The following is a 27,706-nucleotide window of genomic DNA, read 5'->3' as shown; positions in this document are numbered from 1 at the left end:
TGACGACTTTTCGCTTCTCATCCAAGAAGCAGCTGAAGAAGCTTCTTGGATGAGAAGCGAAAGGTCTTCAAAGAAAAAACCAAGGAAGTCTAGTTGCCTCTTGGGGAAAAAAGCACTTTTGGGACAACCGTGATTTGGAGGACTGAGAATCTCCATTGACATCCTCTATGGGAATTGCTCCTAATATTTTTTTTTTTTTAAAGAAAGGGTGCTTTTATCAGCACTAAGAAGTAAATGCTTGAGATAATTTCTTCTTCCCCTGAATAAATTCTGATCAATGTTCCATTCATCAACCCCCCTCTCTCCCCCTCTCTCTTTCTCTCTCTCTTCTCTCTCTTTCTTTCTTCTCTCTTTCTGTCTTCTCTGTCTTCTTTTTCTCTCTCCCCCTCTCTTTCTCTCCCCTCTCTCTTTTTCTCTCCCCTCTCTCTCTCTCTTCTCTCTCTTCTCTTCTTTTTCTCTGTACACCCCCTCTCTCTTTCTCTCTTCTCTCTCTCTTCTCTTCTTTTTCTCTCTCCCCCTCTCTCTTTCTCTCTCCCCTCTCTTTCTCTCTTCTCTCTCTTCTCTTCTTTTTCTCTCTACACCCCCCTTTCTCTTTCTTCCTCTTCTCTCTCTCTTTCTCTCTCTTCTCTCTCTCTTTATCTCTTCTTTCTCTTCTTTTTCTCTCTCCCCTCTCTCTCTTTCTCTCTCCCCTCTCTTTCTCTCTTCTCTCTCTTCTCTTCTTTTTCTCTGTACACCCCCCTCTCTCTTTCTCTTTCTCTCTCTCTTTCTCTCTCTTTCACTCTCTCCCCTCTCTCTCTTTCTCCCCTCTTTTTCTCTCCCCCCCTCTCTCTTCTCTCTCTCTCTTCTCTTCTTTTTCTCACCACACCCCCCCTCTCTCTTTCTTTCTCTCTCTTCCCCCCCCCCTCTCTCTCTCACATACACACACAGCCCTAAAGGAAAACGTCAGGCTTATTCCCCTTGAAATTCATCCCCACTTCCACGTTTGATGGGGGGCAAGGACCAGGGGATGAAATCCAGCAGGTTCTGACAGGTTCTGGAGAACCGATAGCAGAAATTTCGAGCAGTTTGGGGAACCGGCAAATACCACCTCTGGCTGGCCCCAGAGTGGGGTGGGAAGGGAGATTTTGCAATATCCTTCCCCCAGGAGTGGGGAGGGAATGGAGATTTTGCAGTATCCTTCCCCTGCCATGCCCACCAAGACATGCCCACCAAGACACACCGCTCCCACCAAGCCACGCCCACAGAACCGGTAGTAAAAAAAATTGAATTCCACCCCGCCTGGCTTGTTCGTTCCTTCCCTACCCCAAGTTCGGTTCTACATTCGTTTAGAAAAGCACGGTGGGAAAAGAACCAAGATGGAAATCAAAAGAGATTAAATGGAGAGAAACGATTATTACGTTGTCCGAATATTTTCCGGCACCATCGATCCGCGCTTTGGCACCTTCCTTGCATGCAAATCCCGGTTCGGTGTTCGCACCAGTGTCCATCCTCCACGTAATGGTTTTCCGAGCATTCGGCCGAGGTACCGTTGCAAAACTCTTTGAGATCACAATCAGAATCCTCCAATTCTCTGCATAAAGTTCCCTTGCCCTTCAACTGCAAGACAGACAAAGACTTTCTGTCAATTAACTGTAGGCAGGACTCAAGCTGCATGCAGGTAGAGGTCTGAATTTTAGAGAATGAAGGAGAAACTAAATAAAGAGGGACGCGGTGGCTCAGTGGCTAAGACGCTGAGCTTGTCGATCGAAAGGTCGGCAATTCAGCGGTTCGAATCCCTAGTGCCGCGTAACGGGGTGAGCTCCCGTTACTTGTCCCAGCTTCTGCCAACCTAGCAGTTCGAAAGCATGTAAAAAATGCAAGTAGAAAAATAGGGACCACCTTTGGTGGGAAGGGAAGAGCGTTCCGTGCGCCTTTGGCATTGAGTCATGCCGGCCACATGACCACGGAGACGTCTTCGAACAGCGCTGGCTCTTTGGCTTTGAAACAGAGATGAGCACCGCCCCCTAGAGTCAGGAACGACTAGCACATATGTGCTCAGGGAACCTTTACCTTTAAACACTGAATTAAAGACAAAGTTCCTAACAGTGAGGACAATTAACCAGTGGAACAGCTTGCCTCCAGAAATCGTGGGCGCTCCATCACTGGAGGCTTTTAAGAAGAGACTAGACAGTCACTTGTCTGAAATGGTACAGGGTCTCCTGCTTGAGCCTGGGGCTGGACTAGAAGACCTCCAAGGTCCCTTCCAGCTCATTCATTGTAGACCTTGATTTACAACAGGACTACCTGTATTATATTAGGAAGAATTGTGGTGCCAACGTGTTGGGAAGTAAAGTATTGCAGCTCCTCTCTTGAGATGTTTCATTACCCACATCAAACACAGAAATGAGAGTGGAGAGAGAGAGGAAGGGCGAGGGAGGGAGGGAGGGGAGAAGGAGGAGCAGCAAGGGAAGAAGAAGAAGGAGAAGGAGAAGGAGAAGGAGAAGGAGAAGGAGAAGGAGAAGGAGAAGAAAAAGAAGAAGAAGAAGAAGAAGAAGAAGAAGAAGAAGAAGAAGAAGAAGAAGAAGAAGAAGAAGAAGAAGAAGAAGAAGAAGAAGAGGAGGAGGAGGAGGAGGAGGAGGAGGAGGAGGAGGAGGAGGAGGAGGAGGAGGAGGAGGAGGAGGAGGAGGAGGAGGAAGAGGAAGAGGAAGAGGAAGAGGAGGACAAGGAGGAGGAGAGGAAGAGGAAGGAGGAGAAGGAGGAAGAGAAGGAGAAGGAGAAGGAGAAGGAGAAGAAGGAGGAGGAGGAGGAGGAGGAGGAGGAGGAGGAGGAGGAGGAGGAGGAGGAGGAGGAGGAGGAGGAGGAAGAGGAGGAGGAGGAGGATCCAACCTACTCTCCAAAGCACCTGAAGGCAAGACCAGAAATAACAGCTGGAAACATATCAAGGAAGGATCCAAGCTACAACTACGGAGAAATTTTCTGTCAGTGAGAACAAATAATCCCTTCCAACTCGGTTATGCTATATTCAGTAGAGAGGTCAAACAAAACCAAACAGAACAGAACAGAACAGAACAGAACAGAACAGAACAGAACAAAACAAAACAAAACAAAACAAAACAAAACAAAACAAAACAAAACAAAACAAAACAAAACAAAACAAAACAAAACAAAACAAAACAAAACACACGATGGCAGCCGTCCTTGGGCAGCGAGTCCCAAGTGCCCATAGCTTCCATTCCGTCCCACCTTGGCCGGAACTTACCCTGCAGGTTCCCAGCAAGCAACAGTCTCCTTGGGCGCACTGCATCCCTGCTTTCAAAGTGCAGTCCGACTCACAGCAAGGATGGTGTTCACATTCCTGCAAACAAAAGGAACATATCGGGGAGCTGAGCCTCACAGAACAACAGAATCATCTGGCTGGAAGGAACTTGGAGGTTATCTACTTCAGGGGTCTCCAACCTCGGCAACTTTAAGACTTTAAGACTTGTGGACTTCAACTCCCAGAATTCCTCAGCCAGCTTGCTGGCTGAGGAATTCTGGGAGTTGAAGTCCACAAGTCTTAAAGTTGCCAAGGTTGGAGACCCCTGATTTAGTTCAACCCCCTGTCCTAAGCAGAGATACCCTCCTGGACAAATAGATTTCCAGTCTTTTATTTTATTTTGGACAACCTCCAATGATGGAGCACCCACGACTCTGGGAAGCAACTCTGTTCCATTTGATGAATTGTCTGGCATAAAGAATGCATGGATCATGGATGGAGAAATGGGACACCAGTCCCATAAGGGTCTATCTATGACAATTCGCCGTGGCCAACTCGCCGTGGCCAACTTGTCACGGCCAGCTGACCATGGCTTACTTGCCGTGGCCAACTCGCTGCAGGACAGCTTCCCACGGCCATGTCGCAACTCGTTGCGGGACAAGAGTTACCCTAATACCAAAGAAATGGTGGAATAGAATCATGAAAGAAAGGATGCACAAAGGAGGGAACAGGATGAAATGGGAATGGCAGAGTTTAAAATAATTTTTATTTATTTTAAATCATGAAATCATCGTCTTTTGAACGACCCCATAATCCCTAGCGGGATGGAGTCTGGGCAACTGAATGAAACTAGCAGAGTGTTTACTGGCCGGATGCCTTTCCTGTCGGCGATGAGGAGTTTTGTTCAGCAGATTTATTCTCATTGTGCCCAGAGAGAGAAATATCTGCCTCTACCTAGGATTGAACCCACAGCCTCCTGATTGTGAAGCAAGAGCTCCACCTCTAGGCCACCGCACCGCTTACATAGAATTGTTCAATTGTCTGGCAGTGAGTTGTCTCACGGCTAGTTGGCCATGACGAGTTGGCTGAGGTGAGTTGGCCGTGGTGTGTTGGCCACAGCAAGTTGGCTGTGACGCATTGTCCCATAAACTGAAGCGGAAGGTAATGAGACACCATAGGCAGAAGTCGCTCACCCAGAGTCCAGTGGGAAACAAAGCATTGAGGCTGTGTTCATGTAGCCCCTTTAATCCAGCTTCTGAATGAACCCAGTTGTCTGGAGGCGCACAAGGTATTGTCACATAGTCTAAACGAAAGTACCGTATTTTTCAGAGTATAAGACGCACCTTAGTTTTTGGGGAGGAAAATAAGAAAAAAAGCTGATTGGCAGGTGAATCAGCCTCCCGGGATACCCCCAATCAGCTGTTCCCAGAGGTGAATTTTAGCAACAGGTTCCTTGGTTGTGAGCTCTGTGCCTTGCTTTTTTTTTTCTGCCTCTGAAACTTCTGAAACTCCATTTCAGAAAAAACTTCTTTTCCTGCCTCTGAAACAGAGCTTCAGAAAAAAAGCCTCTGAAGCTCTGTTTGGAGGCTTTTTTTCTGAAGTTCTGTTTGGAGGCTTTTTTTCTGAAGTTCTGTTTGGAGGCTTTTTTTCTGAAGCTCTGTTTGGAGGCTTTTTTTCTGAAGCTCTGTTTGGAGGCTTTTTTTCTGAAGTTCTGTTTCGAGGATTTTTTTCTGAAGCTTCGTTTCTGATGCTTTTTTTCAGCCTCTGAAACCTCCGTTTGAGAAGCTGGGCGGGGCTACATTTGGAGTATAAGACGCACCCAGATTTTCAACCGCTTTTGGGGGGGGGAAGGTGCGTCTTATACTATGAAAAATACGGTAAATATTTATCATAACCAATTGGTTGAATTGGAAGTCAGAAAACCAGGATCCTGGACACTGCTAGGTGGCACCCTCCGGTTTTTACAAACATGTGCCCAGATGTGCATGGACACCGTGCACACAACGATAGAGCAAGCTGCTTTATTGTGTGTTCTCATCTAATACGCAGATAGCTTCCCTCTGATTTCCCCTCCCTTTTTTTTTCTTGCAAACCTTCACTGTGCCACAGTCACATTGCTCCCCGTCTTCGACCACGCGGTTGCCACAGAGGGGTGCTCGGTAGGAGATATCAAAATGCGGCTTGTTCTGAAGACATTGTGACCATGCAGAGTTCAGGAAATTCTGGAAATCTTTGACACTGCAGCTACTGAAGGACTTAATGCCACTGGACTGTCTGGAAGGGTAAAAAAAACAAAACAAGACACAGCTCTGAATAGAACACAGAATCCTAGGGATGGAAGGTACCTTGGAGGTCCTCTAGTCCACCCCCGCCCAGAGCCTCACACCATCCCAGTCAAATGGTTATCCAACCTCCTTTTGAAAACCTCCGGCGATGGGGCGCCCACAATCCCAGAGGCAAGCTAGTCCACCGATTCATTGTTCTCACAATCAAGTGGTTTTGTGTTGAAAGCGCTGCTCTCTTATACATAGGACATGGGAGAATAGAATTGGAAGGGACCTCAGAAGTCTTCTAGTCCAACCCACTGCTCAAGAGAGAAGACCGTATATTATCCTGGTCAAATGGTTGCCCTGTCTCTTTTTGGGGGAAAAAAACCTGTGATCCGCAATCCCCAGAGGCTCAAACTATTCCACTGATTTTAATTCTTCTCACAAATCAGAAAAGTTCTCCTTCCTTCTCTGTTGGGTGTCTTCTTAACAAGCTTCCAACCATTATTTCTTGTCCTGTCCTCGGGTGATTTGGAGAATACACCAATTCCCTGTTCTCTGTGACAATCCCTCAAATGGAACAGAAGTTGTGGGAGCTTCATCGCCGGAAGCTTTCAAGAAGAGACTGGACAGCCATCTGTCAGAAACAGTGTAGGGTCTCCTGCTTGGGCGGGGGGTTGGACTAGATCTGGGGTCTCCAGCCTTGACAACTTTAAGCCTTGTGGACTTCAACTCCCAGAATTCCTCAGCCAAAGCTGAGGTAAAGTGGTAAATCATGATCATCACCCTAAAAAGGCATTCATCATCAATCGTAAGATATACAACACTTAGTGATAGTCATAAGATACTAAATAAGCAATCAACATAAATCATACTAGGAAACTAAATAAAACAATATAAATCGTAAAGATGCAAGCAATAAAGTTATAGTCAGAAGTAGAAAAGGAGATAGGAAATAGGAAAGATAAGAAGAATAGTAATAAAGGTAAAGGTTCCCCTCACACATATGTGCTAGTCGTTCCTGACTTTAGGGGATAGTGCTCATCTCCGTTTCAAAGCCGAAGAGCCAGCGCTGTCCGAAGACGTCTCCGTGGTCATGTGGCTGGCATGACTCAACGCCAAAGGCGCACGGAACGCTGTTCCCTTCCCACCAAAGGTGGTCCCTATTTTTCTACTTGCTTTTTTTACCTGCTTTCGAACTGCTAGGTTGGCAGAAGCTGGGACAAGTAACGGGAGCTCACCCCGTTACGCGGCACTAGGGATTCGAACCGCTGAACTGCCGACCTTTCGATCGACAAGCTCAGCGTCTTAGCCAGTGAGCCACCGCGTCCCAATAATAGTAATACAGCCTTACTAAATAGTTTGATAGTGTTGTCAAACGATGATATAAAGGCTTACGCTGCTCTGGTGTTCATCAAACAGATGGTTCCCGAACAGTGACATTCTCTGTTGTCATCAAAATACAATCCGACACTAAAACCGAGCAACTGTGCCACTATCACTGAGAAGGCTTCCAAGGTCATCCCGTTTTGAAACTAAGAGAAAGCAGAAATCCATGAAAAGCGATAACCACGAATGACGAAAGGCAGAACATTCTGGGTGCTGAACGAGTCTTTTAAGAGCTTGGGAATATCTTGGATTTTTATAACCCGCAAAGATTTGATCAGAAGTTTATCTGCCCATAAGGGGAGACCCTGGCCTTGTTTTGACCGCTGCGTTTTCAGGCAGTGCTAAATGCTTCGGGGTTGCTCTTCGTCTCCATGAATGCAACCGATGGTGGGATTCAAATAATTTAACAACCGGTTCTCTGCCCTAATGACCGGCTGGGTGGGCGTGGCCATGGTGGGCGTGGCCAGGGGGTGTGACAGGCAGCACTTGGTCTTCTGTACCCCCCTGGGAGCAAGAATGGGCCGCGGGAGGTGTCACACACACCCCTGTGCCCCGTTTTGGGCCTAGTAGGGCCTCCGAATGCATATCCAGTCTGAGGAGTTCAATATTCACAGACATTTTTTAAAAAAATTGGGAGATGGTCAGAAGAGAGGAAAATAATCTTGCTCCTTCCACCTTCCTTTCTTTATATTAAGGCAGGGGTGGGGAAATATGGCCTCTTTATGACCTGTGGACTTCAACTCCCAGAATTCCTGAGACAGCTTGGCTTGGCTGTCACAGGAATTCTGGGAGTTGAAGTCCACAGGTTGTAAAAGGGCCACATTTGCCCACCCCTGTAACTAAGGCGTTGACGTTTATATAGCAAAATATCCATTTATGCTAATGCTCTATCCCATCCCTCAATTAACACTGCACCCGACCGCCATTTTACCCTATACCAGGGGTATCAAACTGGATTTCTTCGAGGGCCAGATCAGCATTATAGTTCTCCTCCATGGGCCTGGGGGAAGGGGGTAAACGAGCAGGGGGAGATGGGATGGATGCCTTCAACAGCACTCTACCAGCCAAAAATGAGCCACGTGGGGGTCCTGTGAGGCCCCCATGTGGCCTGTTTTCAGCCTCCCCAGCCTCCAGCAGCACTCTGCCGGCCAAAAACAGGCCGCACGGAGGTCCCGTGAGGCCTCTGCGTGGCCCGTTTTTGGCCGGCAGAGTGCTACAGTAGGCCATGGAGGCCAAGAACAGGCTGCAGGGGGCCCGCACGCAGTCTGTTTTGGCCGGCAGAGGTACCGCGGGCCGGTCCTTTGATATTTCCAGGCTGGCCCCACAGGCTGGATTTAAGCACCCCGCAGGCCGGATCCAGCCCGCGGGCCTTGAGTTTGACACCTCTGTTCTAAACCAGGGGTGAAATCCAGCAGGTTCTGACAGGTTCTGGAGAACCGGTAGCGGAAATTTTGAGCAGTTCAGAGAACTGGTAGTGGAAATTTTGAGTAGTTCGGAGAACCGGTAGTGGAAATTTTGAGTAGTTCGGAGAACCGGCAAATACCACCTCTGGCTGGTCCCAGAGTGGGGTGGGAATGGGGATTTTCCAGTATCCTTCCCCTGCCACGCCCACCAAGCCACACCCACCAAGCCCACCAAGCCACGCCCACAGAACCGGTAGTAAAAAAAATTTGGATTTCACCACTGCTCTAAACTATCAAAAAATAACAATTTCAGGGCAGTGCTGTGCAATAGGTTAAATTAAGGACTTAATTTGATCATTTTCTGAGGACAGACACCATCCTTAACTACACAGCAACCAAAGAGGCTTGGTTTTTCACCATGCACTCAGCCGCAGAAATACCATAGCTAACATCCATCAAGCTTAGAGCATTGTCTGAATGCAGCTGCAAATTTATGAACTGATCTGATGGAGTGGGTGCCAGCTGCCACCTCATGCTTGCTTGTGCTTCACTACTATTAGGTGACAAAGTGCCATGAACTACAGGGAGGGGCGGAAATGTAACAGGGAAGGCTTGGGGGGGAAATGAAAGTAACTTCTGCATCTCCTTGAGATGCTGCTTCAAGGTCACCCGGGCATACCAGCTCCATACTAAAGTGTACCTGCACTGATGTTATGAAAACATCTTTCTTGAACCTCATTGGTTGCCCTGGAGAGGGTGATGAGAGGTAGTTGGGGGGGGAGGTGGAAAGAGTTGAACCTATGGATTTTGGCATGAGATTGTCAGTTCTGGCTTTGCATTACTGCACTTCTAAATAAACTATACCTTTCTTAGCAAATGGAACCAAGGATTGTTTCTGTCTAGGACAGGGATGGCAAACCTATGGCACGCATGCCCGAAGTGGCATGCGGAGCCATGTCACCTGGTACGTGCGGTGTCGCCCGTTCCTCTTCCGGGTTTCTGGCACGCACGCACACACTCCGATCAGCTGGCCTTTGTGCGTGCAGCAGTGCTGGAAACTGGAAAAACTGGTCTTCTGATTTCCAGCGTGAGCATGCGCGCCGGCCAGCTGATTGGCGCATGCACGGCAGTAACCGGAAATCCTGCTGGCCGGCGTGTATGTGCGCGCCGGAAACCAGAAGTGCCTTATCCAGCGCGCACATGCGCCCTGGGAAGTTCCTCTTCCTGGTCGCGGCTCTGACGAGCACGCACAAGTGTTTCCTCACTCACTCGGTGCCGAAAAGTTTCACCATCACTGATTTAGGAGTTTAAGCTGTGGCAGATCTGACGGTGAGTTTGCAAACAGACATAAGAAGCAATGAATAATAACAATGAGGCGTATCAGCTCTCTTACCATGGCAATTCCAGCAGAACTGGGTTTGGAGCACATCTTTTTGGCAAATATGGACCCCACCGAATCAGCCTTGTTCCTATAACTGAAAGGAAGAATAGAAATTGCTTTGAACAGAGGGGTTGTACTGGCCAAACACTGGAAAGAAAAAGAGAAGCCGGCTGCTGAAGAATTGGATTTTGAAATTGACTGAATTAGAGGAGATGGCGAAATTGACTGCTTTGATTAGAGATAATGGACTAGAACTGGAAACCATTTGTGGACTTTCTACGTGCTAAATATAATAACAGATGGTTAACAGAGGCATTTGAGGATTAGTGAAATCAGCTCAACCTGTTCACTGCTTTTTCTTCTTTTTTCATGTGTGTGTGTGTGTGTATAGATAGGAGAGAGAGAGAGAGAGAGACGAGAAAGACACAGAGAGAGTGCGAAAGAGAGAGAGAAAGAGAGAAAGAGCAAAAGAGAGCAAAAGAGAGAGAGAGAGAAAGGGAGAGAGGAGAGAGAAAGAGAAAGACAGAGAGCAAAAGCATGAAAGAGAGAGTGCGAGACTGCAAAAGAGAGAAGCAAGAGAGAGAAAGAGCAAAAGAGAGCAAAAGAGAGGGAGAGAGCGAGCAAAAGAGAGCAAAAGAGAGAGAGAGTGAAAGGAAGAGAGGAGAGAGAAAGAGAAAGACAGAGAGCAAGAGCATGAAAGAGAGAGTGCGAGACTGCGAAAGAGAGAAGCAAGAGAGAGAAAGAGCAAAAGGGAGCAAAAGGGAGCGAGAGAGCGAGCAAAAGAGAGCAAAAGAGAGAGAGAGTGAAAGGAAGAGAGGAGAGAGAAAGAGAAAGACAGAGAGCAAGAGCATGAAAGAGAGTGCGAAAGAGAGTATGAAAGAGAGCAAAAGAGAGAGAGAAGAGAAACACAGAGAGAGCGAAAGAGAGAGAAAGAAAAGAGAAAGACAGAGTGTGAAAGAGAGAGAGCAAGAGAGCAAAAGAGAGCAAAAGAGAATGAGAGTGAGCAAAAGAGAACAAAAGAGAGAGTGAAAGAGAGAGGAAGACACAGAGCGAGAGCATGAAAGAGAGCATGCAAAAGAGAGTACGAAAAAGAGAGAGAGAGAGAAAGAGAGAGAGAGCATGTGCAGAAGATAAAAAACACATTACTTCCTGGTTAAAACCAGGAAGTAATGACACCGGGGTGGGTGGGCGGAGCTTTGCACCGCCATCGCTACCAGATCGCCGAACCACGCACCACGATCGCTACCGGATCTCCCAATCTGGTCTGAACCGGGAGCATTTCACCCCTGGGACTTCCTTGAACTTGCTTCCTTCACTTCAAGCTCACCAATGTCCCTTACCTACCAGCCCACTCCCCTTTCTTGCAATCAACTGCCCCACCTCACCAGCAGAATCCACCCCACCCCCCAAAAAAAACTGCTTTCATTTGCTTGGCCGGGTATCGGTGCCGTCTTCTGGGTTATCCGTAGCGAGACCATACCCAACAGCCCTGACTTTCGTAAACAGGGAGAACGGTTTCCTTACACAAATAAGAAAGCCGTATCGTGAGGTCGCAGAGCGAGGTGTTCGTTTTTCCAGTTCAGAAACTGTTGCAGCAACGTGTCAGCGCTTCCCGTGATGGGGATTTTGTCTTTGTTTATCCATAATTCTAACGAGGACAAGATAAGCTTCATGTTCAGCTTGTAAAACATCTGAAAATGGGAGCAAGAATCAATTCAAGAGGTGCTCATGCCCAGATTCAAAACATACCACTGATGGTGAACCAGAGGTGAGCTTCAGCAGGTTCTGACGATTCTGCAGAACCGGTAGTGGAAATTTTGAGTCGTTGGGAGAACCGGTAGTAAAAATTCTGACTGGCCCCGCCCGCATCTACTCTCTGCCTCCCAAGTCTCAGTTGATTGGGCGGAAATGGTGATTTTGCAGTATCCTTCCCCTGGAGAGGGGAGGGAATAGAGATTTTACAGTATCCTTCCCCTGCTATGCCCACCAAGCCACGCCCACCAAGCCACACCCACAGAACCGGTAGTAAAAAATTTTGAAACCCACCACTGTGGTGAACCTTTTCGGCACCAAGTGCCCAAACTGTGTGCGCAGGTGTGTGCGTGTGTGCACGCCGGAGTGCTGGAAACCCAACGACCAGCTGGCTAGCACGCACATGCCTGCTTTGGGGGCATTTTTGGAGCCGTTTTGGGGGGCATTGAGGGAGACAGGGAGGGAGGGAGGGAGGGAGGGAGGAGAGGGAGGGAGAAAGGAAGGAAGGAGGGGAAGGGAGGGGGAAGGGGAAAGGAGGAAGGAAGGGAAAGGGGAAGGGAGGAAGGAGGGAAAGGGAAGGAGGGATGGAGAAGGGAAAGGGAGGGAGGAAGGAAGGGGAGGGAGGGAGGGAGGGAGAAAGGAAGGAAGGGGAAGGGAGGGGGAAGGGGAAGGGAGGAAGGAAGGGAAAGGGAAAGGGAAAGGGAGGAAGGAAGGGAGGGAGGGGAGGGAGGGGGAAGGGGAAGGGAGGGAGGGAGGGAGGGAGGGAGGAAGGAAGGAAGGGGGGAGGGAGCGAGGGAGGGGAAGGGGGACCAGGAGTCCCTCCTCCCTGTTTTACTGATGCTGATTGAAGCTGGGATGCTTCAGATTAGGTTGCCAAAGTTATTATTTAAGAGGAAGAATAGAGCAGGATATATGGAGCCTTTGGGGGCCAAAATCAGTCATTGTGAGCCTAAACAGGAGCAGGACATTCTAAGCAGGGCTGGTGTAGAGATTATAGAGCACACATAAAAAGGCACCACTCACAGTATTGATAAAATTCATAAGCTGCATGATCTTCCCAGTGACCACATCTTCATTGGAGCCCATATAATCATACTGCCAAAAAAAAACCAAAAACCCACTATTTTATTAATCAGTAAGTATCCGCTCTACAATTATTTTTTTAAAAAACCCATTGAAGGCAGTTGATGCTTCAGTGTGCAAAATGTGTGTTTAAAAACAAAAAACACTTCCCACACCGAAATACCTTTTTGTTTCTGACTGTACCTTCTCCCTTGTTTCTGAGCGTTTGGAAATGTGGATTTACAGGCGGCTGTTATGTATAAGTTGGGTTGGCAAAATCAGAAATGAGGAGCTGATAAGCCGCCTGGGGAAGCCAAAGGAAATCATCAAAACCATCAAAAAGCAAGTTAGAATACTTCGGACGTGGGATGCGACACCCAGAAAAATACGGCAATCCTTCACTCAATCCTCCAGGGAAAGATTGAAGGCAAAGGAGGTCCAGGCAGAAGAAGATCATGGCCTCAAAATCTAAGGGACCGGTTTGGACAAAACTCAGCAGCACTTTTTCATGCGTCTGCTGATAAAAATAGGATCGCCGATGTCCGATGATGGATATGGCACAAGAAGAAGGAGAAGGAGAAGGAGAAGGAGAAGGAGAAGGGGAAGGGGAAGGGGAAGGAGAAGGAGAAGGAGAAGGAAAAGGAGAAGGAGAAAAGAGAAGGAGAAGGAGAAGGAGAAGAGGAAGGGGAAGGAGAAGGAGAAGGAGAAAAGAGAAGAAGAAGGAGAAGGGGAAGGAGAAGAGGAAGGGGAAGGAGAAGGGAGGAGAAGGAGAAGAGGAAGGGGAAGGAGAAGGAGAAGGAGAAAGGGAAGGGGAAGGAGAAGGAGAAGGAGAAAAGAGAAGGGGGAAGGAGAAGGAGAAGGAGAAGGAGGAGAAGGAGAAGGAGAAGGAGAAGGAGAAGGAGAAAAGAGAAGAAGAAGGAGAAGGGGAAGGAGAAGAGGAAGGGGAAGGAGAAGGGAGGAGAAGGAGAAGAGGAAGGGGAAGGGGAAGGAGAAGGAGAAAGGGAAGGGGAAGGGGAAGGAGAAGGAGAAGGAGGAGAAGGAGAAGGAGAAGGAGAAGGAGAAGGAGAAGAAGAAAGGAGAAGGAGAAGGAGAAGGAGAAGGAGAAGGAGAAGGAGAAGGAGAAGGAGAAGGAGAAGGAGAAGGAGAAGGAGAAGGAGAAGGAGAAGGAGAAGGAGAAGAAGAAAGGAGAAGGAGAAGGAGAAGGAGAAGGAGAAGGAATACAGTCAGGTACAGTCAGAAACAAAACAATTTTCATCCTGGTCAGCTGTAGCTGGAATGACTGACTAAAGAATATTACTGATGGGATCTTTGAATTATGCACTGGGGCATGGATAGGAAGAAGTCCGTTGCGGGTTTCATTGCCTTTAAGATCGCGTTAATCCACCAAAATTTTTCCAGCACGGACTGGGAATAACTGTCAGTGACTGTCCTTTCTCCCCAGAAATGTGCATTGAGACAGATGGGTTTCTTAAAGGTAAAATAGGTTTAGAAGAATTAAAGGAAATCTGGATAGAAAATTCATTGACTAATTAGGAAGATGAATTTTTCCAGTTTTTAAAAAAACTATTTGTAACAAGGGCTGTATGAAGGAGAGGAGTGGTGCGGTGGCCTAGAGGTGGAGCTCTCGCCTCACAATCAGGAAGCTGTGAGTTCGATCCTAGGTAGAGGCAGATATTTCTCTCTCTGGGTCCAATGAGAATATATCTGCTGAACAAAACTCCTCATTGGCGACAGGGAAGGGCATCCGGCCAGTTAACACTCAGCTCCATTCAGTTCCCCAGACTCCACCCCGCAAGGGATTATGGGTTGATTAAAAGATGATGATGATGGTGGTGAAGGAGACAAAAGTAGATTTATAGACTGTATCGCTATCCCTATTCTGTTCAGCTCCAGTTTTGGGAGCATTTTAAGAGAATGATCCCTAGTGAGCGAAGCCAACAAAATACACTTACCAGAGATTTGGTCACAACCACGTGCATTTCCACATATTTGAGGACGGCAAAGTTAATCTGTTTTCATTCAAGGGGAGAAAGAAAGTTTAAGATACTGTTATTAGTGGCGGATTTCATGACTAGCTATTCCCCTTTTATGCACTCGGGATTTCACCACGTTTGACCCACTGTCTAGGGCAGGGGTTGGCAACCCGCGGCTCTGGAGCCGCATGTGGCTCTTTCATCCCTCTGTTGCGGCTCCCTGTCCCCGATCGGCTCCACAATTGATAGGGCTTTCAGTTAGGACAGGTAGAGGAAAAAGGACGTCGTGCTAGGAGGTCACTCTATGGGGACCTCCTAGCAGACCAGACTTCCGGTCGGCTCCAGAATTGAACAGGGGGCTTTCCGTTAGGACCTTTGTGGGTCTTTGAGTGTTTAAGGTTGCTGACCAGCCTTAAGTCACTTTTTTACTACTGTTGTAACTTCAAATAATTGCTAAGTGTATGGCTGTAAATTGAGGAATAGCAGTATTGGAAAGTGTCCCGAGTCAGAGCGGACAAGCAATTGCAATAGATTTATATACCGCTTTATAGTGCTTTACAGCCCTCTCTAAGCAGTTTACGGAGTCAGCCAATTGCCCCCCCCTCCCCAATAATCTGGGTCCTCGTTTTACCGACCTCGGAAGGACGGAAGGCTGAGTCAACCTCGAGCCAGTCAGGATTGAACTCTTGGCAGTGGGCAATGAGTTAGCCTGCAATACTGCATTCTAACCACTGCACCACCATGGCAAGAAAGAAAAGGAAAGGAAGGGAAGGGAAGGGAAGGGAAGGGAAGGGAAGGGAAGGGAAGGGAAGGGAAGGGAAGGGAAGGGAGAGAAAGAAAGAAAGAAGGGAGGGAAGGAAGGAAAGAACTTAAATTTATATACTGCTTCACAGTGCTTTCCAGCCCTCTCTAAGCGCTTTACAGAGCCAGCCTCTTGCCCCCAACAATCTGGCTCCTCATTTTACTGACCTCGGAAGAATGGAAAGTCGAAGCAACCTTGAGCCAGTCAGGATCGAACTGCTGGCAGTTGGCAGAGTTAGCCTGCAATTCTGCATTCTAACCACTGTGCCACCGGGAAGGGGAAGGAGGGAGGGAGAGAAAGAAGGAAGGAAGGAAGGAAGGAAGGAAGGAAGGAAGGAAGGAAGGAAAATAGCAATAGCGCTTACTTAGATACCGCTTCACAGTGCTTTACAGCCCTCTCTAAGCGGTTTACAAATGTCAGCATATTGCCCTCAACAATCTGGGTCCTCATTTTACCGATCTCGGAAGATGGAACGCTGATTCAAACCTCCCTCAAGCCGGTCAGGATCGAACTGCTAGCAGTGGGCAGAGTTAGCCCGCAATACTGCATTCAAAGCACTGCGCCACCACAATCTATGGGCTGTATGGCTGATCTGTTCAGTGGCATACCCACATCACCCATTCAAAGAGGGGCCCATCCAATGAAAGCAGCCGTTTCCCCTTGGGATAGGGAGGTCTACCTATTGCTCATCCATTCTGCCTTTCTTCTATCCCGTGTGGGTGTGAGGGATACGTGAAAAATACAACAATGCAAGATGGAGTTTCTAGAAGGCTTCCATTTTAGGGTAAGACCGCTCTAGGATTTCGCCTCTGCTGGTATCCAAAGGGTAGATTTAACTCTCTGTTAACTCTCTTTTTCCAGTTTCAGGAAATGGACAAGCAGATGTTGATTCGAGATGTTAACTCTAAAACTAACCCACTCTACTCCATTATATAAACCAGGTTACGCGAGACACATTGGTCACGCCCATGAGCCAACTGAGCGGCTAATTATGATTTTTTAAAAGTGACGGAGACAATAGTGCTCACTGGTTTTGCTGGATCTTTCTTAGAAAATACTGTGGTGGTCCATTTAATGGAATAATTCTGCTTCGAAAACTGAAGGCCCGTATCATTGTAATCTATCCGAAAAACAAGATGGTGGAAACCAGAGGCCGACTCGATTGGCTCAATTCCGTAGCTGGTGTTCCGAATCTGTATCAGCCCGCTGGCGGGCAGAAAAAGCATAATTAAATGTAAAATTAATAAAGCACCGTTGCCGAGCTTATTTCTTTTCTGCTTTTTTTTTTTAAGAAGGGGAAATACATTTGAAAAGGCGAGTCTTTAGCCGATGGTTGGATTACCCTGTAGGTGTAATGCTAGCTGCCTAGAGCCAATTATAAGATGGGTGGCTATATACGTGTTTAAATAAAATAAAATAAAATAAAATAAAATAAAATAAAATAAAATAAAATAAAATAAAATAAAATAAAATAAAATAAAATGACAAAATAACAAAATGATAAATAAAATAAAATAAAATATAGTAAAATATAATAAAATAAAATAAAGTAAAATAAAATAAGATAAGATAAAATGATTAAATGATAAATAAAATTAAATTAAATGACAAAATGATAAATAATAAAATAAAATATAAAATAATAAAATAAGATAAAATGACAAAATGGCAAAATGATAAATAAAATAAAATAAAATAAGTAAAATATAGTAAAATATAGTAAAATAAAGTAAAATGGAGTAAAATAAAATAAAATGAAGTAAAATAAAATAAAATAATAAAATAAAATAAAATGGAGTAAAATAAAATAAATAAAATATAGTAAAATATAGTAAATAAAGTAAAATATAGTAATAAAGTAAAATGGAGTAAAATAAAATAAAATGGAGTAAAATAAAATAAAATAAAATAAAATAAAAAAATAAAATAAAATAAAATAAAATAAAATAAAATAAAATAAAATAAAATAAAATAAAATGAAGTAAAATAAAATAAAATAATAAAATAAAATAAAATGGAGTAAAATAAAATAAATAAAATATAGTAAAATATAGTAAATAAAGTAAAATATAGTAATAAAGTAAAATGGAGTAAAATAAAATAAAATGGAGTAAAATAAAATAAAATAAAATAAAATAAAAAAATAAAATAAAATAAAATAAAATAAAAAATAATAAAATAAAATAAAATAAAATAAAATAAAATAAAATAAAATAAAATAAAATAAAATAAAATAAAATAAAATAATAAATAAAATAAAATAAAATAAAATAAAATAAAATAAAATAAAATAAAATAAAATAAAATGCTCAAGAGGAAATTACCTGACCTCACCTGAGCCCAGAGCAGGAACTGAGCATCACAATCGAATCCGTGTGACCGTCTACATAGCCTTGATAATAGCAATCCCGCTAAAAAGAATAAGCAAGAGGGTTTATGTTTAATGAGGGGCATCTAAGAACCAGAGAGGAGTGGTGCGGTGGCTTAGAGGTGGAGTTCTCGCCTCATAATTAGGAGGCTGTGAGTTCGATCCTAGGTAGAGGCAGATATTTCTCTCTCTCTGGGCACAATGAGACTACCTGTATTTTTCGGATTATAAAATGCACCGGAGTATAGGAGGCATCAAGATTTCAAAGAGGAGAACAAGAAAAAAAATAGTTTTTAGCCTCCGTGCATCCGGTTTTTGCCCACCCCAGCCCCCAGGGACACTCTGCAGGCCTCCCCAACCCTCTGTGCATCCCATTTTTACAAAAAAATGGTCCCATTTTTGGCAAAAGCAGGCCCGTTTTTGGCGAAAGGGGGACACGTGTGGCGGGAGGCCAAAAATGGCCATACAGGTTATTCCTCGTCTTACGACCCCAATTAATGCCAAAGTTTTTGTTGCCAAGCAAGACGGCTGCTAAGTGAATTTAGCTCCATTATAACGACCTTTTCTTGACACCGTTGTTAAGTGCATCACTGGGGGTTGTTAAATTAGTCACACAGCTTCCCCATTGACTTTTCCTGTCAGAAGGTCGCAAAATGGAAATCACATGACCCCGGGACAGTGCAACCGTCATAAATATGAGTCAGCTGCCAAGTGTTTGAATTTTGATCTCGTGACATGGGGAATGCTGCAACACTCCTCATTTCCGTGTGGAAAATGGTCCTAAGTTGCTTTTTTTCAGTGGCGTTGCAACTTTGAATGGTCACTAAATAAACAAGTCGAGGACTTCCTAAAAAGCACATATTTAGCTTGGTTTGTTGTTTTGTTGATGGTTGGAAAGCTTTTTTTCTTACTTTTGGTTTTGTGTTGTATTTTTTTTTTTTAACATTGTCCCAATAAAAATAGACTAACGCATATCTGGTCGTGATCCGCCAATTAATTAAAACTCAAATCATCGAGGGACTGTTTTTCCGAATCAGTGGATTAGTGGAATCAAACGATCGTTAGATAAAAATACTTACTTCCCGTCTCAGAGAAATCTTACCTGATTGGAAGGGACGAATGAAACTGGGGTATCATCTTTGTTGTATGTATAAACTCTGAAATAATTGGATATAAAGGCTCTAGAAAGAAAAAAGCAGACAGACACCAGATCCAGGATGAAGGAGGGAGGGAGGTGAGGGGGGGGGACACGTTACGTGATACAACCCAATAGATATATGGAATTAGAACCCAAAAGAAAATAAATAACGGGTAAATCAAAGTGTCAAGTTTCGAGGTCGTCTCAAATAAATTGCATTTCAAACAAAGTCTTTGAACAAAACTCCCATTTATTAAGCATGACAGTCAAAGTCCGACTCCATCGTAGCCAACACTGACTTCCAGACCCAAAACCCTCCCTTTCCATTCCCCCCTCCCCTGCACTCACTGGCCATCTTCCAAATCACTCTGCCCCTAATCTACTGCTCCAGCTCAAAGGAATTTCCCCCCTCCCATCCCATCTCCTAGGGGATATTATCTCCAGGGAAAATAAGTAGGTGAAAAGTCAAACGTCCCTTTCCAGACACCTCCGCTTCTCCTTCTTACGTCAGCACTAGAGTAATTGCAGTTTGAAGTGCTGACACAAAGATTATAAAACCGGACTGAGAATGAGAATCAAAGAAAATTATGAGGGGTCCTTGGTGCTCTTTGAGCTTGGCTGTTTTCTTGCAAACATTTCATGACCCAACTAGGTAACATCATCAGTGCTAGAAGAGAGTGGGGTGTGTGGAGAAGAGGAGGAGGAGGAGGAGGAGGAGGAGGAGGAGGAGGAGGAGGAGGAGGAGGAGGAGGAGGAGGAGGAGGAGGAGGAGAGGAAAAGGAGGACTGAACCCAGGGGCAGTGCCTTTTACCAGCTGTTATTTCAACATTTACAAGCCAATGAGAGCTGCATTAATATTTTGTCCTGTTCCCCTGTGGCTATCATTTAGAACATAGAATAACAGAGTTGGGAGGGACCTTGGAGGTCTTCTAGTCCAACCCCCTGCCTAGGCAGGAAACCCTACATTACTTCAGACAAATGGTTGTCCAATCTCTTCTTAAAAATTTCCAGTGTTAGAGTATTTACAACTTCTGGAGGCAAGTTGTTCCACTGATTATTTGTTCTAACTGTCTCCCTAGTTCTAGGGCTTCTCTCCTTGAGTAGTTTCCACCCATTGCTTCTTGTCCTGCCTTCAGGTGCTTTGGAGAACAGCTTGACTCCCTCTTCTTTGGGGCAGCCCCTGAGATACTGGAAGACTGCTATCATGTCTCTCCTAGTCCTTCTTTTCATCAAACTAGACATACCCAGTTCCTACAACCGTTCTTCATATGTTTTAGCCTCTAGTCCCCTAATCATCTTTTTTTGCTCTTCTCTGTACTCTTTCTAGAGTCTCCACATCTTTTTTTTACATCGTGGCGACCAAAACTGAATGTAGTATTCCAAATTTTTAAAATAAAAAAATATATTTTATTTTATTTATTTTTTTCCAACCAGGGTGTCGGGAAAATTTACTTCTGTAAATAAATTCATTTCTTCTGCAGACCAGAATGGGAGATCATTTCCTTCTTCTTTGGTCAGGCAAGCCTTGAACTGTTTACGTGACTCCTTAAACCCTAAAGGGTTTTTAATGGGATTTTTTAAATTTTATAGACTTGGGGTTTTAAATTGGGAGGCCGGTTGATTTAATCTCTTTTAATTATCATAACTTTTGTATTGTATGTATTTTAATTTTGGCTGTTCACCGCCCTGAGTCCCTTTTGGGAGAAGGGCGGTATACAAATTAAATAAATAAATAAATAAATAAATAAATAAATAAATAAATAAATAAATAAATAAACAAACAAATAAACAAATAAACAAACAAACAAACTCCAAAATGGGCAGAGGTTCCCAATTATTTCCCTTACTCACTGTTGCTTCAGATAAATTGAGAAGGATTCCCCTTCTATGTTCATGTCAAATGCCATCCTCTCCTGAAACAGCCAAAGGGTTTATGATATTATTTGCCGTTGCTTTATTCATATTGCAAAATCCAAGCAGCATAAACCATAATAAAAATAAAAATAAAAAATAAAACCAACATTCAAGCAGCACGAACTGTAAAGAAGGTACGGTTGAAAATAATTTTTTACTGCTGGCTGGAAATGCTTTTTAGAGTGACGCAAGACATCCCATCCCAGGCTCCGTAAACAAAACCCTCTTCTCTGCAACCCAGAACTTTCAAACCAAATCAAATCTTTATTGTCAATGCACAACATGTGTACAGTGAAATTGAATGAGCCTCCCTTGGTGCAGGCCCCACCCCACCCCGAAACGCAAGAGCCTGTAGTACAGTGGACTAAAGCACTGTTATTAACATCTGCTGCTTGCAATTACTGCAAGTTCAAATCTCACCAGGCTCAAGGTTGACTCAGCCTTCCATCCTTTCAAAGGTAGGTGAAATGAGGACCCAGTTTGTGGGGGGCAATAAGCTGACTTTGTATAAATATACAAAAGGATGAAGGCTATTGCTTAATGCATTGTAAGCTGCATTGAGTCTCCGGAGAAGGGCGGCATATAAATTAAAGCAAAAAAATAAAAATAAAATACATCTCAATAACTTAATAAATGAAAATAGAAATAGAATCTGCCTAGGAACTTGGGATCCCCTCAAAGCCACCAAGTTAGACATTATTTACGCCAAAGGAGATTTCTCCCCAACTCAGTGATGTGCAAATATGTAAGACAGATACAGATTAGCAGAGTTGGAAGGGGATCTTGTTCTCCAAACGACTCAAAATTTCCGCTACCGGTTCTACGAAATGCTCAAAATTTCTGCTACCGGTTCTCCAGAACCTGACAGAAACTGCTGGGTTTCACCCCTGCCCTATACTATTTTTGACCGATGGCAGTCCAGTCCCTTCTTGAAAGCTTCCAGGGATTGAAGCTCCCACAACTTCCAAAAGGCAACTTCGGTTCCATGGGTTGATTTATTTATTACAGGTATTTATATGCCGCCATTCTCCCGAAGGACTCAGGGCGGCGAACACCAGTTAAGAAACAAGTACAATAAAATCATAATTTAATCCAAATAATTAATTAATAGTCAATAATAAAGCCCGGAATCAGTCTCAGCCTATTTGTTTGAAAAGCCAGGTCTTCAAGTCTTCAAGATTGTTCTCAGTGTCAGAAAAATACGGTATCAATATTTATCCTGGCCAGGCTAGTCCTAAAAATCCAACTAGGAGTTGTCCATCTACAGAGCACAAACACCATCATCAGCACCTTGGAGAGCTCACTACAATTCCCAAACAAGCATGAATAACTTTAGTGTTTCCCGCTACTGATCAATAGCCTATAATCCATTGCAGCCCTGATTTATGAGTATGTCTGTCACTCTAGGCAAGCTGACCAGTTGCCATTCCTACCACCCATCCACCCCGTTTGACTTTCTCCTTTTGGCCGTTGACCAACTGGCAGATTGAGGGGTTACAACCAGAATGCAGAGGGTCTGACTTCTGAATTATTCCTGGTCTGATCTAAGCTGGTTTGTCTGCCTTTCCAGCCACCCCTTATTTGAACCATTGAAGGGATTTTGTCATTGGCATCCTTCCGTCTCAAGAGACTATGGTATCGTGCTCTGGAAGGAGGTCCTAAAAGAGCATCTGGTGTGACTAAAAAGGCCAATTGGAGAGTGGCCATCCCTTCCACACTGAGGGCAGATACATTCTGTCCCCTGCCCAGCCTCCAGATTTCGCTGGTTCTGGGACGGCCTCTTTGCCTCGGCCTGCCGAACAAGCGTCTCTTCGAATTGGAGAAGACCATGCTACGTCTTTAGCCTCCAAGCTGAATGATCGGAGGTCAAGGTTTCCCAGTTGTTAATGTCCATTCCCAGGGCCTTTAGGTCCCTCTTGCAGATATCCTTATATCACAGCTGTGGTCTCCCTCTGAGACGCTTTCCCGGCACTAATTCTCCATACAGGAGATCTTTCGGAATCTGACCATCAGCCATTCTCACAACATGCCCTAGTCAGCGTAGATGTCGCTGTTTCAATAGTGTATACATGCTAGAAATTTCAGCACGTTCCAAGACTGCACTATTGTCCTGCCAGGTGATGCCAAGAATACATCGGAGACAGCGCAGATGAAAGGTGTTCAACTTTCTCTCCTGCCGTGCGTAAAGGGTCCAAGACTCACTGCAGTACAAGAGTGTGCTAAGGACGCAGGCTCTATAGACCTCTACAGACTTTGTATGTTCCGTCAGCTTCTTATTAAGCCATACTCTCTTTGTAAATCTGGGAAATGTGGTGGCTGCTTTTACCAATACGTTTATTCAGCTCAGTATTTAAAGAGAGAGGTCCAACCTCAGCAACTTTGAAGACTTGTGGACTTTGTCAGAATATTCATGAACCGGAAGGGAGACATGGTAACAAAGTCAGCCAATGAATAGGCAGAGCAACTGTGTCAGCCAATGAGGACAGTTTAGAAACTGAAACTGGAAGGAGGCTGGGCGTGGCTCTGTATTAAGCTCTGAAGCTGAAAACAAGTCTGGTCTTGTCTGTCTGCTGCTGAAACTGAAACTAACTTGTCCTCTCTACCACCTTAGAAGAATCAGCCATTGGTATTGTACATTTACTTCTGTGTTATACTGTATATAAAGAGAAGTTAATGAATCCTGCTGCATCAGTCTGCCTGTGTGTGCTTTCTGGATTTAAATTTAAATTTAAATAAAAGTGTGTGCCTTTCTGGATTTAAATTTTAAATTTTAAATTGGATTTTAATGGGATGTTTTTAATTATGGGCCAAAGTATTTAATCTGGTTTTAAATCGTTTTTAATTTTTATATGTTATGTATTTGATCTTGGCTGTTCACCGCCCTGAGTCCTTCGGGAGAAGGGCAGTATATAAATATAATTAATTAAATAAATAAATAAATAAATAAATAAATTAATAAATAAATAAATAAATAAATTTTGATTTCTGCAACCAACTCTGACAGACTTCAACTCCCAGAATTCCCCAATCAGAAGTCCACAAGTCTTCAAGATGTCAAGGTTGAATGCTCCGGATTAGATTGAAAGGTGAATTAGCAACATTGACAACAGACCAGGAAAAAAACAATCCATAGAAATACCTTATTTTCAGTGATGTGACCTGGGTTCCTCTGAGGAACAATCACCTGCAGAAATGACCGCTGAGACCCTAGGCAGGAGAAAGAATCTCATAATCATGTATACAGGTAGTAGCTCTTGACTTATCACCGCAAGTGAGCCCCAAATTTCCATTGCTAATCAAGCAAAAGTTTCTTTGTAACAGCCGAGGTGGCGCAGTGGTCAGAGTGCGATACTGCAGGCTGCTTCTGCTGACTACCGGCTGATTGTAATTTAGCAGTTCAAATCTCACCAGGCTCAAGGTTGACTCAGCCTTCTCATCCTTCCCAGGTGGGTCAAATGAAGACCCAGATTGTTGGGGGCAAGAGGCTGATTCTGTAAACCGCTTAGAGAGGGCTGTAAAAGCACTATGAAGCGGTATATAAGTCTAAGTGCTATTGCTCTTCCTTCCTTCCTTCCTTCCTTCCTTCCTTCCTTCCTTCCTTCCTTCCTTCCTTCCTTCCTTCCTCCCTCCCTCCCTCCCTCCCTCCCTTTCAGTGATTAGAATGCAGTATTGCAGGCTAACTCTGCCCACTGCCAGCTCAAGGCTCAAGGTTGACTCAGCCTTCCATCCTTCCGAGGTGAATAAAATGAGGACCCAGATTGTTGGGGGCAAGAGGCTGACTCTGTAAACCACTTAGAGAGGGGCCGTAAAAGTACTGCAAAGCGGTATATAAATCTAAGGGCTATTGCTATTGTCAATCCATGTGGCAATTAGGAGCAGAAACTGACAACATCACTTAATCAGTCAATCAATCAATCGATAGCTTGAGTTTTCACGCTCTTATCTACAGTAAGTACCAAATTACCCGCCCCAAGTTTTCATTCATGGCACAAATGATGAAGCTCTAATTATCCTACTTCACACTTTATGGAAAGATGCTGCAGCTCCCAGGAAAAGACTCTATTGATGGGAAAGGTGGACAGAGAAGAAGGGAATGACCAGCAGCGAGATTGGGCTCCGTTACCATGGTGATGCGGACATCACTGGAAGGCCTGATGGACCATCTTGGAGACTGGAGAAAAATCTGTCTACATGGTCTCTAGGAGTCAATTTGATGGCACGTAATCAATTATATCCATTTTCAACATACCTAACAATGCCATGGAGGGGAATAGAATAGAATAACAGAGTTGGAAGGGACCAGGGAGGTCTTCTAGTCCAACCCCCTGCTTAGGCAGAAAAACCCTACATCACTTCAGACAAATGTTTATCCAACCTCTTCTTAAAAACTTCCAGTGTTGCAGCATTCACAACTTCTGGAGTCATTGGGCATTGTTTATAGTACAACACGCGTTTTAGAGTTACTTTGCCATGGCTTAAATTCTTTTATATATGTATATTTTAATTGCACTATGAACATTTTGCATTTGCCACCACTAAATCACATGATTGGCAGTGGGATAAGGAAACCAATATTATATGATGGAAGGGAAGAGAAGAGAAGAGAAGAAACTTTATTGTCACTTTGAATGTACACTGATCAGTATACATTAAAATTAAATTTCGTTCCATACAGCTCTCAAAGGGTTACCCCCTCTAATATACATTACTACATGGACATGACAAAATAACTAAATAAACTAAACAACTAAATAGATAGATAGATAGATAGATAGATAGATAGATAGATAGATAGATAGATAGATAGATAGATGGGTGGGTGGATGATAGATAGAAGAGATAGGTAGGTAGGTAGGTAGGTAGGTAGGTAGGTAGGTAGGTAGGTAGGTAGGTAGGTAGGTAGATAATAGATAGATGATAGATTGATAGATTGATAGATGGATGATAGAAGAGATAGATAGATGGATGGATGGATGGATGGATGGATAGGTGGGTGGGTGGGTGGATAGATTGGTTGATTGATTGGTTGGTTGGTTGGTTGGTTGGTGGATGGATGGATGGATGGATGGATGGATGATAGATAGAAGAGATAGGTTGGTAGGTAGGTAGGTAGGTAGGTAGGTAGGTAGGTAGGTAGGTAGACAGATAATAGATAGATGATTGATAGTTTGATAGATGGATGATAGAAGAGATAGATAGATAGATAGATAGATAGATAGATAGATAGATAGATAGATAATAGATAGATGATTGATAGTTTGATAGATGGATGATAGAAGAGATAGATAGATAGATAGATAGATAGATAGATAGATAATAGATAGATGATTGATAGTTTGATAGATGGATGATAGAAGAGATAGATAGATGGATAGATAGATAGATAGATAGATAGATAGATAGATAATAGATAGATGATTGATAGTTTGATAGATGGATGATAGAAGAGATAGATAGATGGATAGATAGATAGATAGATAGATAGATAATAGATGGATAGATGGATAGATGGATGATAGAAGAGATAGATAGATAGATAGATAGATAGATAGATAGATAGATAGATAGATAGATAGATAGATGGGTGGGTGGATAGATTGGTTGGTTGGTTGGTTGGTGGATGGATGGATGGATGGATGATAGAAGAGATAGATAGATAGATAATAGATAGATGAGAGATGAGAGAGAGAGAGAGAGAGAGAGAGAGAGAGATAAAAAATTATGTATATACCCACATATACATAATTTTGGATATGGAAGGGAGGGAGGGAGGAGGAGGAGAAAGGTAGCGGTTTTTCTCCCAGCAGTTCAAGCTCGCTGGCATCCTCATCTCAAGGGTGCCATCATCCCTGTCCCCATCAGAAGATGCTGATGAGCCCCCACCACCACCACCACAATAACCTCTGGTGGTTACTAGGGTCCTAAACCCCCTCCCTCTCGCCCCCCCACCCCCGCCTCTTAAACCAGGGAAACCCAGGTTTCTGCCCACCGCCGGGCGCAGCGGACTCACCCTGCGGGGCCACGAGGGAGGCGGCGGCGGCCAGGAGGGCCAAGGGCAGCAGCGCTAGCAGAGCCATGGCGGGCGGCCGGGCAGGCGGCGCCGGCGGCCACGGGCAACCGCTAACGGGCGCGGCGGAAGCCTTCCACGCGCCCGGAGACGCTGCGCTCCGCGCCTGGAGGTTCCACGGCCGCGTTCGGGCCGCTCCGAACGGAGAAGCGGTCCGCGAAAGGCGCGCGGTTGCAAGAGGCAACAGCCCTGAAGACTTGGATGCCGCTTTAGGGCGCTCTCCAAGCGGTTGACGGGGTCAGCCTGTTGCCCCCCGACAATCTGGGGTCCGCATTTTACCCCTTCCTTCCTCCTCCTCCTCCTTCCTCATCCTCTCCTTTTCCTTCTTTTTCTTCCTCCTCTTTTTTCCTTCTTCTTCTCTTCCCCCTCCTTCCTCTCCCCTCCTCTCCTTCCTTTTCTTCTCCTCCTTCCTCCTCCTCTCCTCCTCCTCCTCTCCTTTTCTTCCTCTCCTTTTCTTCCTCCTCTTTTTTCCTTCTTCTTCTCTTCCCCCTGCTTCCTCCCCCCTCCTCTCCTTCCTTTTCTTCTCCTCCTTCCTCCTCCTCTCCTCCTCCTCCTCCTCTCCTTTTCTTCCCCCTTTTTCCTTTCCTCCTTCTCCTCCCCTCCTTCCTCTCCCCTCCCCTCCTCCTCCTTCCTTTTCTTTTCCTCCTTCTCCCTCTTCCTCCTCTCCTTTTCCTCCTCCTCCTTCCTCCTCCTCCTCTCCTCCTTCCTTTTCTCCTCCTTCTCCTCCTTCCTCCTCCTCTCCTCCTCTCCTTTTCTTCCTCTCCTTTTCTTCCTCCTCTTTTTTCCTTCTTCTTCTCTTCCCCCTCCTTCCTCTCCCCTCCTCTCCTTCCTTTTCTTCTCCTCCTTCCTCCTCCTCTCCTCCTCCTCCTCCTCTCCTTTTCTTCCCCCTTTTTCCTTTCCTCCTTCTCCTCCCCTCCTTCCTCTCCCCTCCCCTCCTCCTCCTTCCTTTTCTTTT

At 44.8% G+C, this 27,706-nt stretch overlaps 1 protein-coding gene across 1 annotated transcript in view; it reads right to left on the bottom strand.

The window, feature by feature from the left end:
• LOC117658248 (disintegrin and metalloproteinase domain-containing protein 32-like) overlaps nucleotides 1-26,813 on the bottom strand; it is a 42,226-nt gene extending 15,413 nt beyond the window's left edge. The window contains exons 1-14 of the mRNA XM_060684886.2: nucleotides 26,695-26,813; nucleotides 23,824-23,891; nucleotides 20,622-20,683; nucleotides 18,735-18,813; nucleotides 17,599-17,675; nucleotides 16,293-16,470; nucleotides 14,442-14,498; nucleotides 12,451-12,522; nucleotides 11,200-11,366; nucleotides 9,688-9,769; nucleotides 6,901-7,037; nucleotides 5,329-5,509; nucleotides 3,239-3,334; nucleotides 1,398-1,596 (exon numbers count right to left, since the gene is read on the bottom strand). Coding sequence (XP_060540869.2) covers nucleotides 1,398-1,596; nucleotides 3,239-3,334; nucleotides 5,329-5,509; nucleotides 6,901-7,037; nucleotides 9,688-9,769; nucleotides 11,200-11,366; nucleotides 12,451-12,522; nucleotides 14,442-14,498; nucleotides 16,293-16,470; nucleotides 17,599-17,675; nucleotides 18,735-18,813; nucleotides 20,622-20,683; nucleotides 23,824-23,891; nucleotides 26,695-26,761 — 1,522 coding nt within the window. The 5' untranslated portion in view covers nucleotides 26,762-26,813. The remainder of the gene's footprint in view (nucleotides 1-1,397; nucleotides 1,597-3,238; nucleotides 3,335-5,328; nucleotides 5,510-6,900; nucleotides 7,038-9,687; nucleotides 9,770-11,199; nucleotides 11,367-12,450; nucleotides 12,523-14,441; nucleotides 14,499-16,292; nucleotides 16,471-17,598; nucleotides 17,676-18,734; nucleotides 18,814-20,621; nucleotides 20,684-23,823; nucleotides 23,892-26,694) is intronic.
• Nucleotides 26,814-27,706: the final 893 nt, after the last annotated feature.

The sequence above is a fragment of the Pantherophis guttatus genome, chromosome 9 (assembly GCF_059756535.1).
Source record: "Pantherophis guttatus breed Tessera chromosome 9, ASM5975653v1, whole genome shotgun sequence".
NCBI classification, from domain to species: Eukaryota; Metazoa; Chordata; class Lepidosauria; order Squamata; family Colubridae; genus Pantherophis; species Pantherophis guttatus.
Note: the sequence above shows the minus strand (reverse complement) of the source record. Positions and strands in the feature narration are given on the sequence as shown.